This window comes from Electrophorus electricus, chromosome 15, assembly GCF_013358815.1.
Source record: "Electrophorus electricus isolate fEleEle1 chromosome 15, fEleEle1.pri, whole genome shotgun sequence".
NCBI lineage: Eukaryota > Metazoa > Chordata > Actinopteri > Gymnotiformes > Gymnotidae > Electrophorus > Electrophorus electricus.
The window spans coordinates 11,847,272-11,865,182 of NC_049549.1; the positions used below are offsets into that span (position 1 = coordinate 11,847,272).

The 17,911-nt window shown below is 43.1% G+C and overlaps 1 protein-coding gene across 6 annotated transcripts in view; it reads right to left on the reverse strand.

Moving 5' to 3' along the window:
- The window catches only part of fgf12b (fibroblast growth factor 12b), a 35,942-nt gene that overhangs the window by 4,086 nt on the left and 13,945 nt on the right, over positions 1-17,911 (reverse strand). For 3 of the 6 annotated variants that reach the window (XM_027027798.2, XM_027027797.2, XM_027027800.2), the window contains 2 exons: positions 5,703-5,813; positions 2,797-2,900 (listed from right to left, as the gene is read on the reverse strand). In XM_027027798.2, coding sequence (XP_026883599.1) covers positions 2,797-2,900; positions 5,703-5,813 — 215 coding nt within the window. Of the gene's footprint in view, positions 1-2,796; positions 2,901-3,431; positions 4,466-5,702; positions 5,814-7,385; positions 7,585-14,957; positions 15,329-17,911 lie in introns of those variants that run through there. The other 3 variants (XM_027027796.2, XM_027027795.2, XM_035534290.1) reach the window with 3 other exon arrangements.

A 17,911-nucleotide genomic window follows, 5' to 3' on the forward strand; every position in this document is an offset into this window, starting at 1 on the left:
GCTATTTATATGTGCCTTTTTAAAGCATTCTGAATACGTTACGTTTTGTGTACTTTAACAAAATATACTGCTGAATACATTTTGAACAATGTATTTAGTATTCAACCACCTCAATGATTTCAAAGTATTCTGCACAAACTGTCTGTGTGTGTGTGTGTGTGTGTCTCTGTGTGTGTGTGTGTGTGTGTGTCTCTGTGTGTGTGTGTGTGTGTGTGTGTGTGTGTCTCTCTGTGTGTGTGTGTGTGTGTGTGTGTGTGTGTGTGTCTCTCTGTGTGTGTGTGTGTGTGTGTGTGTGTGTGTGTCTCTCTGTGTGTGTGTGTGTGTGTGTGTGTGTGTGTGTGTGTGTGTCTCTCTGTGTGTGTGTGTCTCTCTGTGTGTGTGTGTGTGTGTGTGTCTCTGTGTGTGTGTGTGTGTCTCTCTGTGTGTGTGTGTGTGTGTGTGTGTGTCCCTCTGTGTGTGTGTTTGTGTGTGTCCCTCTGTGTGTGTGTGTCCCTCTGTGTGTGTGTGTCCCTCTGTGTGTGTGTGTCCCTCTGTGTGTGTGTGTCTCTCTGTGTGTGTGTGTGTGTCTCTCTGTGTGTGTGTGTGTGTCTCTCTGTGTGTGTGTGTGTGTCTGTGTGTGTGTGTCTCTGTGTCTGTGTGTGTGTGTCTCTGTGTGTGTGTGTGTCTCTGTGTGTGTGTGTGTGTGTCTCTGTGTGTGTGTGTGTGTGTCTCTGTGTGTGTGTGTGTGTCTCTGTGTGTGTGTGTGTGTCTCTGTGTGTGTGTGTGTGTGTGTTTCTGTCCCAGTTAATCAGACATACACAGGTGGACAGGGCGGAGACTACAAACAGAGCAGAAATCACCTGAGGTACACACACACACACACACACACACACACACACACACACACACACACATACATATATATATACAAGCATATTCATAAACACAAACATACACGCACATGCAGTGTAACTGTTCACTTAATACTGTCAATGTCAACAAAATAAGAGAATAATTCTCCCTTCCTCTCTCTCCCCTTCTCTCCTCCTTTCTTTCACCTGCTCCCTTGTCTTTCCTTCTCTCTCTATCTATTGTTCTCTCTCTCCCTCTCTCCTGCTCCTCTACTGTCTTCCCCCTCTTTCTTCCTCTCATTAAGATTAAGATGATTAAAATGTAAAAAAAAAAAAAAATAATAATAATAATAATCATTCAAAGTTACAAACATGCCTTAAAGGCCCACTCACACACACACACACACACACACACACACACCTCTGAATATACACATCAGCCACCTACTCACACGCGCACACACACACATACCCAGAGACGCCTCTGTAGAAGTGAGTTAATTATCACTCCAAAACTCAAAAATAATCAACTCTGTCACACCCTGCATGGAAACCAGCTGATCTCACACACAAGTGCAGGTGTGAAAGACTAAATCTGAGCAGACACTGCAGTGCATGTGTGCCCAGGCGTGTGTGTGTGTGCATGTAAATATACAAACATAGGAGAAAGGTAGCAGTTATCAGTCAAATAGATCAAAACATAATGGAAGACATGTAACAGTTTTGTTTGGATTGGATGCAACTATGAAGTGTGCTATTGGTTGGCTATGTTTCAGTGTTTCCACTGTATAAAAAAAATTGTGTAAACAAATGGATAAATTAATGTATGACTAAACAAATAAACCCCACTACACAAAAAGGGCAACCAAAGTAACATTTAAACACATCTAAAATGTGAACGCAATACATCTTGAGATACACACAAGAGTCACATCTTTAAACACAATGAACAACCAAACTTAATGCTTAGAATATTCATACTGTCACGGTACGGCCCCTCCCCCAAACGTCTCCGTGCGTGTGTATGTGTTCGTCAATGTGGCCACGCCCTCCTAGTGTCTCACACCTGCTCCTTATTGTGTCATTGTCATATGTATAAAGGTCTGTCGTTTACGTGTTTGGTGGTCGGTCTGAATGTCAAAAACATGTCTTGGTGTTCCACGCTATTCGTCCCCGCATCCTCCGTACAGCCTCTGCGTTACACATATATTATGACAACATCCAAAAATATGAATTTCATAGTAGATTCAGTGCAGTTACTGAATAATTCACAGATGCTACTGAATAATATGCTTTTAGGGTAATAAACAATAAGCCTGGAGTTGAAGGGGTTAAAGTTGTGCACATAAAGCAGAGATGTGTGAGCCAAACCCTCAACCTCAACAACAAGCCCAACAAGAGGGTACAAGCCCCCTAAGCCTGACGATATAAAGCCCACCTAAACACTTTACACTCTGCTCCCTGGACCAGCAACACACACCTACCCAGGGCTCCCCAGCTGGGACCACTCCGGCACAGACAAGTGTCATTCCGTGACACCGTGCTGCCCTTTCTGAACCACACATCAGACACATACACAAATTCCTTTATTGCTGAACAAAACCAAAAAGCAGACATTTGGTCAGCAGGACACATACCGCTCATGTCTGGAGAAAAGTAGCAAAAAAAATGTGTGCGGCTTGAAAAGACATGATGTGTGTGCACACAACACACATCCACACAATATCGCATGTATATGCTTACTGGGTTTAGTCCAGCACTGAAAAGTACTGATATTGTATTACCGACGCTTAACCTGGATGGCTTATTAACAGCTTTAGGGAAAACAGGCAAAGTAGTAAGAGACAGCATAAAATACTTTGGGCCTGTGAAGTGAAATGGTACAAGTCACAAAAGGTCACGTGTATTCGCACACTCACGCAGGCACATCCGCACACACACGTGGGAGAGAGGCTGGTGATCTTACTGATGTGTAGAGGAAGCCCTCAGCGTTCATGGCCACGTACAGTCCAGCTTTCACTGCCTGAATGGCCACCACCCGCAAGCCCACTGGGATCAGGTTAAAGAGAGCTGCAGCGCAGGGGAGAGAGAGAGAGAGAGAGAGGGAGAGAGAGAGATCAGACACAAACTCAGCGCGCTGGTTCAGTCACGATGGAAAATCAGGAACAATGCAGGTCACCCCACAAATAGTGTATAACAGCAAAAAAAATAAAAAATATTAGAAAAAGAAGAAAGAAGAGAGAGAGAGATAACGATAGAGCAACGGAGGAGTATGGAGGATGGAACAGTGAGGGAGTGGAGGATGTAGATGAGTGTACATGAGTGGGTTTGAGTAGAGCCAATAAGAGCACTGTTCACAGGGCATATAGTATACATGCCAGATGAGGAACTGTGTGTGTGCGCGCACATGCGTGTGTGTGTGTGTGTGTGTGTGTGTGTGTGTGTGTGTGTGGAACACAGACATTAGTAACATAGTGAGGAATATGGGGACTTTGCCATAATGAGCTTTTTTCAACCAATACTCTATTTGTACACCTGCAGCACACACACCTGTAGCGCACACACACCTGTAGCGCACACACACCTGTAGCGCACACACACCTGTAAACCTGTCTCTTAACTCTTTGCAGCTCCGCCACTGCTCTGTAGTTCTGTCACATCTCTGGGAAGTTCTGGGAGCATCCATGTAAATGTAATGTCCACTGGCTATTCATCTTGGCTGTCCATTTTTGATTGGGTCACATGGGATGGATGTTAATATCAGGTGTGAAGTCCTGTAATGCTCTCTATACCTCTATACTCTGTGGATCTGTCATACTTGGTGTAACTCTAGCTCTTTCTCTGCCTGTAATACCGTGAAGCTCTGTCCCCCTCTGTAGCTCTAGCTCTTTCTCTGCCTGTTATACCGTGAAGCTCTGTCCCCCTCTGTAGCTCTAGCTCTTTCTCTGCCTGTTATACCGTGAAGCTCTGTCCCCCTCTGTAACTCTAGCTCTTTCTCTGTCTGTTATACCGTGAAGCTCTGTCCCCCTCTGTAGCTCTAGCTCTTTCTCTGCCTGTTATACCGTGAAGCTCTGTCCCCCTCTGTAGCTCTAGCTCTTTCTCTGTCTGTTATACCGTGAAGCTCTGTCCCCCTCTGTAACTCTAGCTCTTTCTCTGCCTGTTATACCGTGAAGCTCTGTCCCCCTCTGTAGCTCTAGCTCTTTCTCTGTCTGTTATACCGTGAAGCTCTGTCCCCCTCTGTAACTCTAGCTCTTTCTCTGTCTGTTATACCGTGAAGCTCTGTCCCTCTCTGTAACTCTAGCTCTTTCTCTGCCTGTTATACCGTGAAGCTCTGTCCCCCTCTGTAACTCTAGCTCTTTCTCTGCCTGTTATACCGTGAAGCTCTGTCCCTCTCTGTAACTCTAGCTCTTTCTCTGCCTGTTATACCGTGAAGCTCTGTCCCCCTCTGTAACTCTAGCTCTTTCTCTGCCTGTTATACCGTGAAGCTCTGTCCCCCTCTGTAACTCTAGCTCTTTCTCTGCCTGTTATACCGTGAAGCTCTGTCCCCCTCTGTAACTCTAGCTCTTTCTCTGCCTGTTATACCGTGAAGCTCTGTCCCTCTCTGTAACTCTAGCTCTTTCTCTGCCTGTTATACCGTGAAGCTCTGTCCCTCTCTGTAACTCTAGCTCTTTCTCTGCCTGTTATACCGTGAAGCTCTGTCCCTCTCTGTAACTAACTTTTTCTGTGGGGTTATTCCGTGAAGCTCTGTCCCTCTCTGAAACACGCTCTCTTTCTGTGCTTTGCAATACTAAGATGCTCCTTGACACTATGATGCTCTGGAACCATAAATCTCCCTGGAGCTGTTTCATTCTGGGGGACTGTTCTGTGGTGGAGTTTCATTTTCTTGGAATTAGCCCAGAAAGGAATAGCATTGTGCTGGAGGTGCCTCGGTTGTCGATATTTCTTCTCGCTTCAGACAAAACAAGTTTACCCGATTGTAGTCCGATAAAAAAAACAAAAATAAAACAATGAAGTGCAACGTGAGAAAGCCCTGAAGCTAAAACTGAGCTTTCTCGGTCTTCATCACTCTCCTCTCCTCCCCCTCGCAGGCAGAGGGAGATAGAAACTTGGTCCAGCTCCCTGCTGTAGCACACAGTTGTACGGAGCGAAACAAAGCCCTGTAATGCTGCAGCTCTTCAACAACAGCCTTATCAGAGGCAGCGGCCCCGAATCGGCAGGGCCGTGCTCGGTGCCTGCGCTAATGTGAGCCGCGCTGCTCTGTTCAGAGACATGAGAGACAAAAGCGAGACGATCCAACAATTTCCTGGGCATGCTTCCATGAGTGGCCGTGTTCAGATCCCTGATCCAGGGAGACGACGAGAGGGAACGCCAGCGACAGGAAGGAGGGGAAAAGGAACACAGCACAGAACGTGGTAGGAGTGTGTGTCTCTCCGAGTGTGTTCATGCCGGCCTTCCTCTCAGTATGTTGGAGATGAAAGCAGTCCCTTACACCAGTCACCTGGAGACTGTGAACAGCGCCCCCTTCTGGCTCTGCTCTGCTCGGACCCAGAAGAGCCTCAGGGGTCGTGTTCAGCATCAGAGTAAAGGTCAGGCTCCATCTGACCTCAGGTTCTGGCAATCTGGTAGAATGTACACTGTCATAGTTCCAGCTCTCCAATAATATTGTCAGTTTGTCACACACACACACACACACACACACACACACACACACACACACCCCACAATGGGGAAAGAAATGGAAAAAAGGTGATGAGAATTCATAAGAAACAAACCACAGGACACAAAAAGACAGAGAAAGAGAGAGATAGAGATAACAGTGTGTGTGTGTGTGTGTGTGTGTGTGTGTGTGTGTGTGTGTGTGTGTGCTCTCACTGTAATCGCTGTTCTCATCCTTGGTCCCATTGATGGTTCCATCTGGTGTCATCTGCAGGTAGAATCCCTGCTCACTGAACAGCCTTGTAACTATCCCCTTCAGCTGCGGCTCTGCAACACACACACACACACACACGCGCGCACGCACACACGCGTTGTAGGAAAGTTGCAGTATGAAGTTGTAGAATGCAAACCTGTAGCCCTGTTACAAATCCTTATGTTTCTACACATCTTCAACAGTTCTAGAATAACAAATATGGATTCACAGCTTTGAAGTTCTGCATACAAAAAATAAAGAAACGGCACGAAAAACAGATCGTATCTGCTTGTGGCGCATAATCAGGTAAGAAGAGGGGCTGTTGCACACTTCAACAGGCTGCATGCAGCACACTGTCCCTCGCAGCTCAAATAAGCTCAAAGCCAAAACTTTATGTTGAAACCACTGAGAAGAGCTCTTGGCATGGTGTGAACAGATTAGACCCGAGCAGGAACTCTGGCAACAATGGCACCTGCTTTTTTTCTGGTCATCCAGCATGGCCTTCCTGTCTGCAGTTATCTGAGGCGCTTACTGTAGAAACACTGCAGAAACACTTCAGGGACCCAACCCAATCCGGCAAGCTCTTCTACACCACGTATCCGAAGTCTCGCCAGAAATGTTCTGTTGAATAAGCCTGGCCTCTTAAATCTGACAGAGGACTTCCATGAAAACTATTTAACTGTGTGCTGGTTGATCTTGGCCACGCGGTTCACCACGCAGTGCAAATTCAACACATCAACCAAGAGGTCTGATCACTGTCAATTCTCCACCTCCCCACTATTCCTGATTAAAAATGAGCTTTGGAACAGCAGAGATGACTAAGAAAGAACAAGTTTTAAAAGCATCCCCTAACCACCAATACAGCCTAAAAGAATCTGTTTGATCAACTTGGTATTAAGCATTTGATTCAGATGTATAACCTGTACATAGACCTGACATTCTCCTCACATTCTCTAGTCATTAAACACACGCAGGTTCTGTCAAAGCTGCCTGGAAGTGATGTTGGTGACGTTTCTGAGTAAACGTTACGGCTTATGGCGCTTATGGCAATGAACCCCGCGGGAGTGCCAGGTGTGCTAAGTGAAAGTGAGACTTCACATGCCTGACACTGTATTCTTGTTACTGAAAGTATGTGCAGTACAAACATTTTAGTTAAAAAAAACAAAAAAACAAATCAAACAAACAATAACGGTTTAGGGTTTTTGTGCAGTAATATAGTTTAGTTTCTTGGACATCGAAAAATAGTTCAGCATTCATCAAAATCAGATCAGTGAAGAGGTTGCCAAACCTAGTATAGTGTACGTTTGCATTGTGTAAAGATGCAGTGTAAAGACGTACCCTTACGTTGCCGTGTAACGGTGCATAAAGGTGCGTAACGGACATTATCACTTTACAGAAATTTGTGATGAAATCCACCAGTCTGTCTGTGAAAGTGTATTGTTTCTCGGCCTGCTGCATTGCAGTCCGTTATTAGACACATGCTTCCTTAACTGTTCTCAATACACACATCCGTTAATTTAATAAAAGTGTTTTCATCGGTTGCTAATATACACAACCACCGTTATCTAACGGTGCCGTTCTATACCCGTGAAGAAGCCTTTCAACGTGAGTGTTTATTTCAAGCCTCTTACGGTAAATTAACTGACCTGGTTTCCGTCGCACGGGCCGTTTCTTCCCACTGCAAAAGCGAACTTTGCTGAAAACCCCGAGGAAGTGCCTCTCGCACAGCGAATGCGGGTCCTTAGTCGGGCTGCAGCGGGGTTTGGAGGTAGCTACCCGGTCGCTGTTGGATTCGCGCGCCTGTCGTTTTTGACGGATGAGAGAGCTGGCGATAGCCGCGGCCATCTCCCGCGCAGACTGCAGGAGTTACACAGAGCGGCGCGGTGCAGGCGGTCGTTAGCGGGACGTAACGTGATGGAGAGACGCGGGACACAACGGCTCCCGGTTACCGCCGTGAGGGCGCATGGGGCTCGGGGAGGTAAGGAGCGCACTTCTCTCTGCGCAGTGTGCCACCTTGAATCAAGTAATGCAGCCTAAGCTATTTTAGTACACTATTCTTACCATCAAGTGCGCCTAAGGTTATTGAATTGAACAATTAGCTCACTCACGTAAAATTCGAAGGTTTGTAGCTCTCGCCTCATATCTCTGTGCTTCTAAAACGGTGATTCCAGGCCACCGCGCTAAAAATGGCTCATTAAACGTGCATAATACGAGTTCGCTGATATATCACAGTGCAACAACGGCTTGGTATCCAAGTCAGTACACCGCGCCTCACAACCGTCCGACTTGGTACAAACGGGACTGCAAATTCACCAACGTCCAATGGACGACTGCTCGGACTTCTGTAAGAGCACAGAAAGAGCATTTGATCCAGGCGCACGCGAAGTCCGAACGCTAATATTTCCGTGAGGGAATCAACATGTTGTTCTATAACGGACGGGTCCTCCTTTCGCTGACGGACAGCGGCAGTAGATTTCAGAGCCGATGAAGTCGAACGGGAAAACCACGCGCACCAAGCACGGTTTAGGTCCAGGCTTTTCTGTCCACGTAATGCTCTGTGTTTGCAGTGCAGACGAAAAGCTCACGGAGGTAGGCTGACTGAGAAACAGAACGGTGAGAATGAAGTAAGGGACAGTGTGTGTGTGTGCGTGTGCGCAAAACAGGCTCCTCGGTCACCAGGGCAGGTCACTAATGATTATGTACTTGCCAAATTTATGTAGAGTGGGACTCTGTGGTGTCTACTGACATTAATATTTATATTAAACTATATGAGATCAGGGTTGTGGGGGACTTTTCTGAAGACTTTGGTTCTACTGGGTCTTACACACCTGACTCAGCTCATCAACCAGGAGTGTGTCAATGCCAGAGGTAGGGATAAAACCACGGTCGATGCTAAACTCTGGTGGACGGAAGATCCCCAGGAGCAAGGTAGCACCCTCTGAATTAGATCATGGATCAGCTCCTATGGCTCTATGCACGTGTTGGGGTGATGAAATTAGTCACATGCTTTGGACCTACAAAGATCTGAGAAGGCCATCCTCTCGTGTGAGCGCCTTGCAGGAAGAGTGCCTGTGAGGAATGGTGGTTTGAGAACAGCGAGCGCTGTTAGCTGGGTAGGTGGAGTGATCGTCCATGGAGGGCGGGGTGTAGTTAGGGATGCTGGGATAGGCAGAGCTCAGGGACCCGCTCAGAGTGCATACACTAGCAGAGGTTCTGTAGCACAACATGCTACACGCTACAACATTTCTGCACCCTTCAATAAAGAGGCCAATCACTGTGACCCAAATACATCCTTTAGTTTCTTATCACAGCATACAGGTTCTTTTATCACAGGGTGAGGCAAATCTGTAATCTGTAGCTCACACACACACGTCTACACGTGCACACATGCCTACATTCACACAATGACACACACACATGCATGCGTGTTTACACCTTCAGAAGCAGGCACACAGCAACAGGAAGCAGATCAGACATTAGCAGGCTGCGGCCTTGAGAGTGGTTTCGGGCGCAAGGGGTGCGGGTTGTCTGATCTTCTCTGCGGCTAAAAGACCATAATATGCTGCTGTCACTGTCAGAAAGACATGCAAGGATGTCTGTTCAGCACTGTAATGACTCATTCACACCCTCTCTCCCACTGTGTCGATCTCTTGCACACATGCACTCACTTGAGCTCTATAAGTCACTGAGACCCAGAACAGGTCATTAACTCAATGTCATTATCATACATTAGTAGGATTCCCATCATGGTGTAGCTTTACACACACATACATACACACGCACACCTCCCTAAGAGCCCGCAGTGGCACAGGACAAGCTAAGGGGGAATGAAGACGAAGATGATGAAGGTGACAAGAAGGCATAGACTCAGCGCTATAAGGAGCTCAGCCCATGATATCACATTTCTTTGACCCTCAGTCATCTGCCCCAACATGTTCTATAACACCATCTCAGCACTGCTCTGACTTTGGATGAGTTTGTGTGTGTTTTACTCCACCTTCCCTCGGTATTTAGTGCCTGGTACAGCATGCCACTGCTCTCATTGGTGCATTCATGAATGAAATCAATTTTGGCAGCCAGTGGTGTGGCAGTTTTGACAGTCATTATTCTGATCCCTGATTGTGCAATTTGGAAATCGATCTGAAATTCACACACATTCACATACACACACACACACACACACACACACACACACACACACACACACACACAAGATCGAGGTTTGTCCATGCCCTGGATTCTTTGGTGTAAATTAATCAGATCTGCCAATATGCCACAGCAAGGTAGGTGTGTGTGTGTGTGTGTATGCGTGTGTGTGTGTGTGTGTGTGTGTGTGTGTGTGTGGGCGCACACACATGTGCATGCGTACGAGTGTGAGACCCAGGCTAAGACAGAGGCCAGCCATACCAGCATCAGACTGTCTATATTGTAGGCAGCAACACATGAAATGGAGAAAATGTCAACTTTGTGTCTTTTTAATGCTCATCCATTTAAAAAGCTTCATTTAAAAGTTTGCTCCTGTGGAAATTTATTTAACAAATTCTAAGAAAAACAATACAATTTTCCTTCCATACTTAGACAATATACATTTTAAGAGTTTCAAGAGTGAATTTGGCAGTGACTACCTCCTTCATTTCCAGAGTAAGAGCAGCAGAATTCAATTCAGAAACTGAGGTCAGACTACTGAGGTCAGACTACTCTGGCTCATCAGATGTGCCCTTGCGTATAAGAAATAATTGAGACCGTTTCTTGTGTTTATTTTTCTATGTTCTTTTGTTTTATATACTCTTGTTTTTTGTCTCATTCTTTGCTAAGTATTGTTTGTATGCAGTCATTTACTAATTCTGTTCACATTGCCTAGTTTATTTGTCCTGTTCATTCCATGTTGTTTATCCTCTGCGTATCATAGTTTCTTTGTATCTTTAGTCTTTTGGTTTAGACACCCATTCTTTTTCTTGTTCATGTTCCCCCCACACCTTTAACATGGACTACAGTAAAAGCCTTTGAGACTTTGTAAGAGACATGAAGTATTATTCTACAATTGGTGTTACAGGTTATAATATACCAATAGCTATATCAAGAATACTATTAGTAAGAAAGCTACACAACTTAAATAATGACAATTATTCAAATAAACACAATACGTTTCAGATACTATTGTCTCTTAAGTTTGCGATGGTATTAATGGTATTAGATTATTATTTTTGTAAATAGCTGTAAATTTAGTAATAGCTGTAAATTAGCTGGTTAGCTGTGATTATCCACCATATAAACATTCATGGAACAACTGGAAATTGTGGAAGTTTTCGAAGTTTTGTGGTGTTAGGCTATAACTTATGGACTGTCACCTGCTTTCATATGAGAACATAAAGGAATGAGGGATCCTTCTATGGCACACACTGGATGTGGAACAAAATCATTATCACATTCAGCGTGCTGCAAAGAAACTGCGATCTTCAGGACCATAAAAGTAAACTCAGACCACAGCTCTGAGTAGTGAGACTTAGATCACAAGTCTGAGTAATGAGAGAGTCCATAATTTTGAGTAGTAAGATTCAGACCATCAGACCAAGACTCTGAGTAATGAGACTCAGACCAAGACTCCAAGGCCAAGGCCATGTTTATGTGGTCTTTAAAAACCTCTAGAGATCAAGACCACTAAATCAAGACCCTAAATCTGGATGTGTGTGTGTCTGTGCATGTGTGTGTGTGTGTGTGCGCACGCGTGTGTATATGTGTGTGCGCACACGCGTGCGCGTGTGTGTGTGTGTGTGTGTGTGTGTGTGTGCGCGTGCATGCACGTGTGTGTGTGTGTGTGTGTGTGTGAGCTGTTTAAGCAGTGCTGAATGGTGCAGCTGAAACTGAACCAGGATGGAAGCAAAATGGGTGGGAATTGTTTCTGCCTGACATGATTCTAGAAGATATGTAATAACGCATTTGGTCTGCGTCTGCGTGGGATTAAGCTTGTGTGTGTGTGTGTGTGTGTGTGTGTGTGTGTGTGTGTGTGTGTGTGCGTGCGCTCACAAAAGGAACATGAATTTTATTCAGTCATAGCACAAAACCAAGAGAAGGAATGTGTGTAATAGCCCTGCAGTGCCATCTAATGGAGAAAGCTAAGAACTGCATGTTTGAGAGTACAAATAGGAGGTAAGAGTAGGCCTACTGAAAACACATTTCCACAGGAACAAAAAGCGCAGAGCTAGTCTATGTTTCTGTAAGTGAGAGCTTTAGGTTGTGGGTGGAGTGTGAGTCTGGTCCTGCAAAATGTTATCAATGAAACCTCTTTAAAATGCACAAACATTAGAAAGCATCACAGAAGCAGTACATTTCTCCATTTGACTCTTTATACCCCCCCTCCACACACACACACACACACACACACACCCAGACAAACACACATACACTGAATGACATTTCAGGCAACATCTCTCTCAAAATCTCTGGAGCTCTACATTATTCTATACGAATTTCCAATATTGTGGAAAATATGGAAATATGACATGCAAACATGAGTGAGGTAAACGTTGAGAATGGACTTAAGACATCAACTATATTATGATTCCTAATGAGTTCCAGTACATTGCAAATCATTTCCAGCAAGTGGCAGTTCAACAGTGCCGCCACAGCCCGATGTAACTGAAAGCCTGTTTATAACTCGCCATGCATAGTCAAGCACACACTCTCAAATTAAAGGCATACTCAGAGATTTCCTTCGTATTAAAAGTATACTCAGTAATTCCTCTCATTTTAAAGGCACACTCAGAGATTATTCTCGTCTTAAAGGCAGACTTGGATATTACTCTCATGTTAAAGGTATACTCAGTGATTACTCACATGTCTCCCTCACACAGCTTCCATGCCTTAGATTCTGGAATCAACCTTATTTCCCAGGAGCTGAATGGTCCTTAAATTTTACAGCAGGAACATTATTAGGAGTGGTCTGTGGCTTATAGTGTCAAACGTGCTATGGTGCTCAGAGCACATGCTGGTGCCTGCCGCCAAAACCATAACTGACTGAAAACATTCAAAACACCAAGCGTGAGGAAAGCTAAAGTCAGGTCAAACCTTTTCATTTCGTGTCCGTCCGCAGCCAACCCTCGTGTTTAAGGGAGTAATGATAAGTAGACATTAGACTGGATATCACTCACCAGACATGAAGGGAATTAAGATTTCAAACAATCTTTTTCCAGCAAATAAAATAAATGCAGAGGTGTGACATGAAGGAACTACAGCTGCCCAGTGAGCCTTTTTCTACAGCTCCTGTGGGAGCAGCCTTGGGAACGCGACTATGGCTGTGGAGGTCAGCTCCAGCTGACAGATACTGCCTCGGCACCATACGCCGTACTTAACCCAAGTTAGCAGAACCTTAGCTGGTAAATGGAAAATGGAAAAGCAGAAAGCAAAGCACCAGGCAGACAGAGTGGGCACTCTGGCACAGAGAAGGAAGTGCAAGATTAAGCACTGTTTTTCTCCAGATTTACAGTCTATTGTTCAAGCAGTTAAACAAGTAAGCATATTTTAGTTGACTATAGCTGGCATGATCTACTGAGTGGATATAGTATCTAGAACGTTTTGTTCTTTTGTAGGTCTTTATTTCACAGTAAAGGTATAAAACATTAATGGAACATACTCAAAAGTAACTTGCATATTTGTGTCTTTGACTGATCCCTGCAGACACACATGGACATACACAAACGCGCGCACACACATACACTTTTGTGAAATTTTTAGGGCATGACTATACTTATGTATTTAACTACAGCTAGATTATTTTTTTCTACTCCTAGCAATAACCATAACCCAAAATAAGCTTCTGCACTTACACTTAAAAATGGAAGATTGCTTTTGTACCAAACAATTTACCCTGTCAAATTTTCCTGGTCCTGCCAACGTAGGTAATTCCTCTTTTTCTAGTTTTTTTTCCTTTCTATGATTTTTCTAAGATTTAACATTTCTGTCATGAAAATTCACAAACTAATGCACACACACACACATGCACGTGCAGAAACACTTTCAGATACACATGTACAGGCACATACAGACACACACCACAACATTAGTGTTTCATTCACTATTGATGAGTTGCTATTATTCCTGCACAGGAGAGGAGAGAGAACAGCTAAAGCTGGAAATGGTGCACAAAATGGAACACGCACGCACGCACACGCACGCACGCACGCACACCAAAGACTTTGTGAATCATTAGGCATAGGTTGCGAATTGTAATTTTGGTCCTATAGTTATGCCGTGAAACAATACTTCTGTTGTGTTGTGGCCCACTTCTGCTGTCACTGGACTTGCCACGTTTCTGAAGTTGCACCACGTTTCAGAAAGATAACGTACTTGTTTTAATTTTGAATAAAGTGTTTTCCAAAGTTTTATAGCCTTCACGAATTTGCATCGCATTTGTAAAATGTAATGGATGCGATTGAATTGTTATGAGTATGCTTTGTGTATTGTGTATTTTCATTTGCAGCGTGATGGGTCTTCCCTGACACCATACTCATTTTGTCTTCACTCTCTCATTTCACACTTTGCGTAGGGGGAATGTGGAAATCTGAAATCAATAAATAAATAAATAAAGAATTCTGCCACTACAACAGATCTCTCTCACAGATAAACATCTCTTACGAGACACGCACACACCCACACCACTCACAACAGCCTACACATAACTCCCTTATGTATAACAGAGAAACGCTAACCGTTTAAGTCCGCTTTGAGAATACCGCGTGCGCTGTCCATGGTGCTGAAGACATGACGCCGGTGTCAAGATTTGTCTCAGTGACGTAATTCAGAGAGTAGCTCTCAGAGAGTCTAGTGATCTCAGATTCTCTCTCATCATATGGAGCACAAACATCTCAAGAAATATTTGTACTATATGTCCTTATTACGCTTTCTTACCTATGGCACACATCTTAAGTTCTCATCTTTATTACACACACACCACAAAACTCATGTAGCCTACAACCCTAAACATCTGTATATCTCCGTGTGTGTGTGTGTGTGTGTGTGTGTGTGTAATGTCTAGAGCTTGGTGTGAAATTGGCGCTTTTGGCCCATTTAAGGGTTTCCTTCGGGCAACACGGACAACAATCTGACTCCGACACAAATACAATGTCTTTTGTTATCGAACGTGAGCGCGTTCATAGACGGACACAGTCGACCAGAGAGACGTTCCGCGCTAGAAGGAGAGGAAAGCACGTAAGATGTCTCACCGCTCGTGCTTGTGCTCGGTTTGGCTCGCTCCGCGCAGAGACACCGCAGCATGTGCGCTCCTTTCTTCTGGAGCCGCCGCGCGATCCTCATCCTCATCAGTCCCGCAATCTGACCGCTACTCCACCCCACTCACCGGGGGCATCGTCACCGCGTGGCGGATTTCGAGGTTCAGTGGATGGAAAGCATCCGTGGGTCTAACAAAACGCTATTCCACACACAAAACCGATGCATCTTCGTACTCTGATAATTAACGACAACTTAACGACGTAAATACAGTGGCCTTCATCACGCTATGGGCTGCAAGACCATAAGAATAACTGCACTAGCTGTGTTTTCTCTACCATGTCGTCTGTCTCCATCTATTCGGAGACAATAAAGGAAAAGTCTACGAACGAGCGCGCGGACGAAAGTTAACTGCAGGGGTGCCTGGCGGCAGCGGCGCGCGTATGAGCTAATGCGGGTTTTCGTCGTCTTGCGTGGGGTGCAAGGGAAGTCTCCGGCACGTTCAAAAAAGCCTGTCTTTATGCGCGCGGGAGCGAGCGGTAGGCGGATGCGAGGACGTGTGATTCAGTCACGTAACATGCAAGGACGAGATTAACGAAAAGTGGCTTTACAAAACGATATGATACGCACGTGCGAAGAACAGCTGCAGCGACTAGTACTAATAATAAGAAACTGTGAATGAATTCAAATTCAGGTGTATTTGTATATAACGTATTTCAACAGGTGTTGTCACAAAGCAGCCTTAATCAACTTTACAGGGAATACGGGTCCGGGTCTCGGATGAGCACGCTAAAGGTGAAACCCCATATTGAAACCTCAATATACAAATAATAAAGTATTTAATTAAGTAGAGAAGGTAAATGCACTTTCCAGTTGCGTTTTTGGCCTCACCTACCCCGTACCTATTCACTAGACACGTCAGTGATTACACGTATAGTTCCACCAGATTCTACTCACATTATTCCATATAAGTGAATTATTTGGGTAGTGATAGATACCTTTTAATACAGCATATAAGCTTCTGAAAGTGATTTATTTTAACGCCACTTTGACTAAACTGCCTTTAGCTATAGCTAAAATAGCTGCTCTGATCACAAAAAAAAATCTGATCGTTGGTTCTGTAATCAACAATTAACAATATAAAGATTTAGCTCTATAAAATACGAACATTTGTTCTGCTGTATGAATAACTTTAGAAAACACAGACTTGAGTTAATACTTGTGAATTCAAGAACAATGAGTCTAGGTCCTTGAACTGGTCTTAAAAAGATGATTTAAAACCGTAATCAAAATGGGACAGTGTATTCATGATGTGTGTTTAGCCGATCCGTATGCTCGTGTAGATGCAGGAGTGATCTGTAACCACACGAAGGCGCCAGAGAGTAGTCTGTCCGCAGCCTACATGTAGACTACTGCAAGAAAATCTAAACTGTATTTTCACGCACAAAAACTCGTAAATACGTTAGCATTTGTTTCGTTAAAGGTTCATAGTTCAGAGACGTAGGCTCAGTGGAGCAAACGTTTAAGATTTCAAAAACACTGATACATTTTCAAAAACAGTAAACCCATAGCATAGTTACAAGGGTATTTGGCTGTTTAAAAAGCTATATACCATGCATGTTTTATTGACTTCTGTCAGGTTCTACTGACTTACCTTTATGCAAAATAAATAAATAAATACATATTTTATATATATATTTATATATATATATATATATATATATATATATATATATATATATATATATATAAATACATATAAATACATACATATATATATATATATATATATATATACATAAATACATACATATATATAAATACATATATATATAAATACATATATATATATATAAATATATAAATACATATATATATATATATATATATATATATATATATATAAATACATATAAATATATAAATACATATATATATATATATATATAAATACATATTATATTTATATATATATATATAAATACATATTATATTTATATATATATATATAAATACATATTATATTTATATATAAATACATATTATATTTATATATATATATATAAATACATATTATATTTATATATAAATACATATTATATATATATATATATATGTGTGTGTGTGTGTGTGTGTGTGTGTGTGTGTGTGTGTGTGCTAAATGTAATATTACTGTTCTGAACAAACACATTTACATCATTTAGGCAAACACTCACCGAGAGCAACGGATTTGTTCATCCGTATAACAGCACATACACTTCCTAGGACTCAAACCCACAAGCTTGGTATTACCAACCCACTACTCTAGTGGTGCTTCCAGGTGAGCTCCACACCATGAGCAAGTATATGTGACTGTACGTTGAGTAGTCCATGAGCTTTACTGTATTATGTTCTGAACTCAAAAGGAGAAGTAAAAAGAGAGTGAGAGGAAGAAAGAATGAGGGAGCAAGAGCAAGCTGGAGATGTAGCGGTATGCGAAGTAGGAGAGTGGACATGATGAACATATTAGTGTATTTTTATACTGCATTGAGTCTCCATTACTGCTGCCATCAGCACGGTTAGCAACATACTGATCTCTCACACACTCTCTCTCTCTCTCTCTCTCTCTCTCTCAAACCCATATTAGGAGTCACCAATGCTATCATCAGGGAGAATTTCATCTTTAGAGCATCTACACCACAGGCTCATATTCCCATCTCTTGGCTTGTGTGTATTGCGATTATGAAATGGTTTAAATTAACATTTGTCAATTAAACCAAAATATTACCTGCAAATAGCAATACTAATTATATTCTGTAAAACATTGCATAATCAGGTTAGCAAACATTACTATGTAAAAAAAAAAGTGTAACCAAATCATAATTTAATGTCACTGGTACTTTTTTTTGTAATCTATCATCAGTTCTAGACACTCCAACAGAAATATCTACCTTCTGCATTCTGCAGTAGT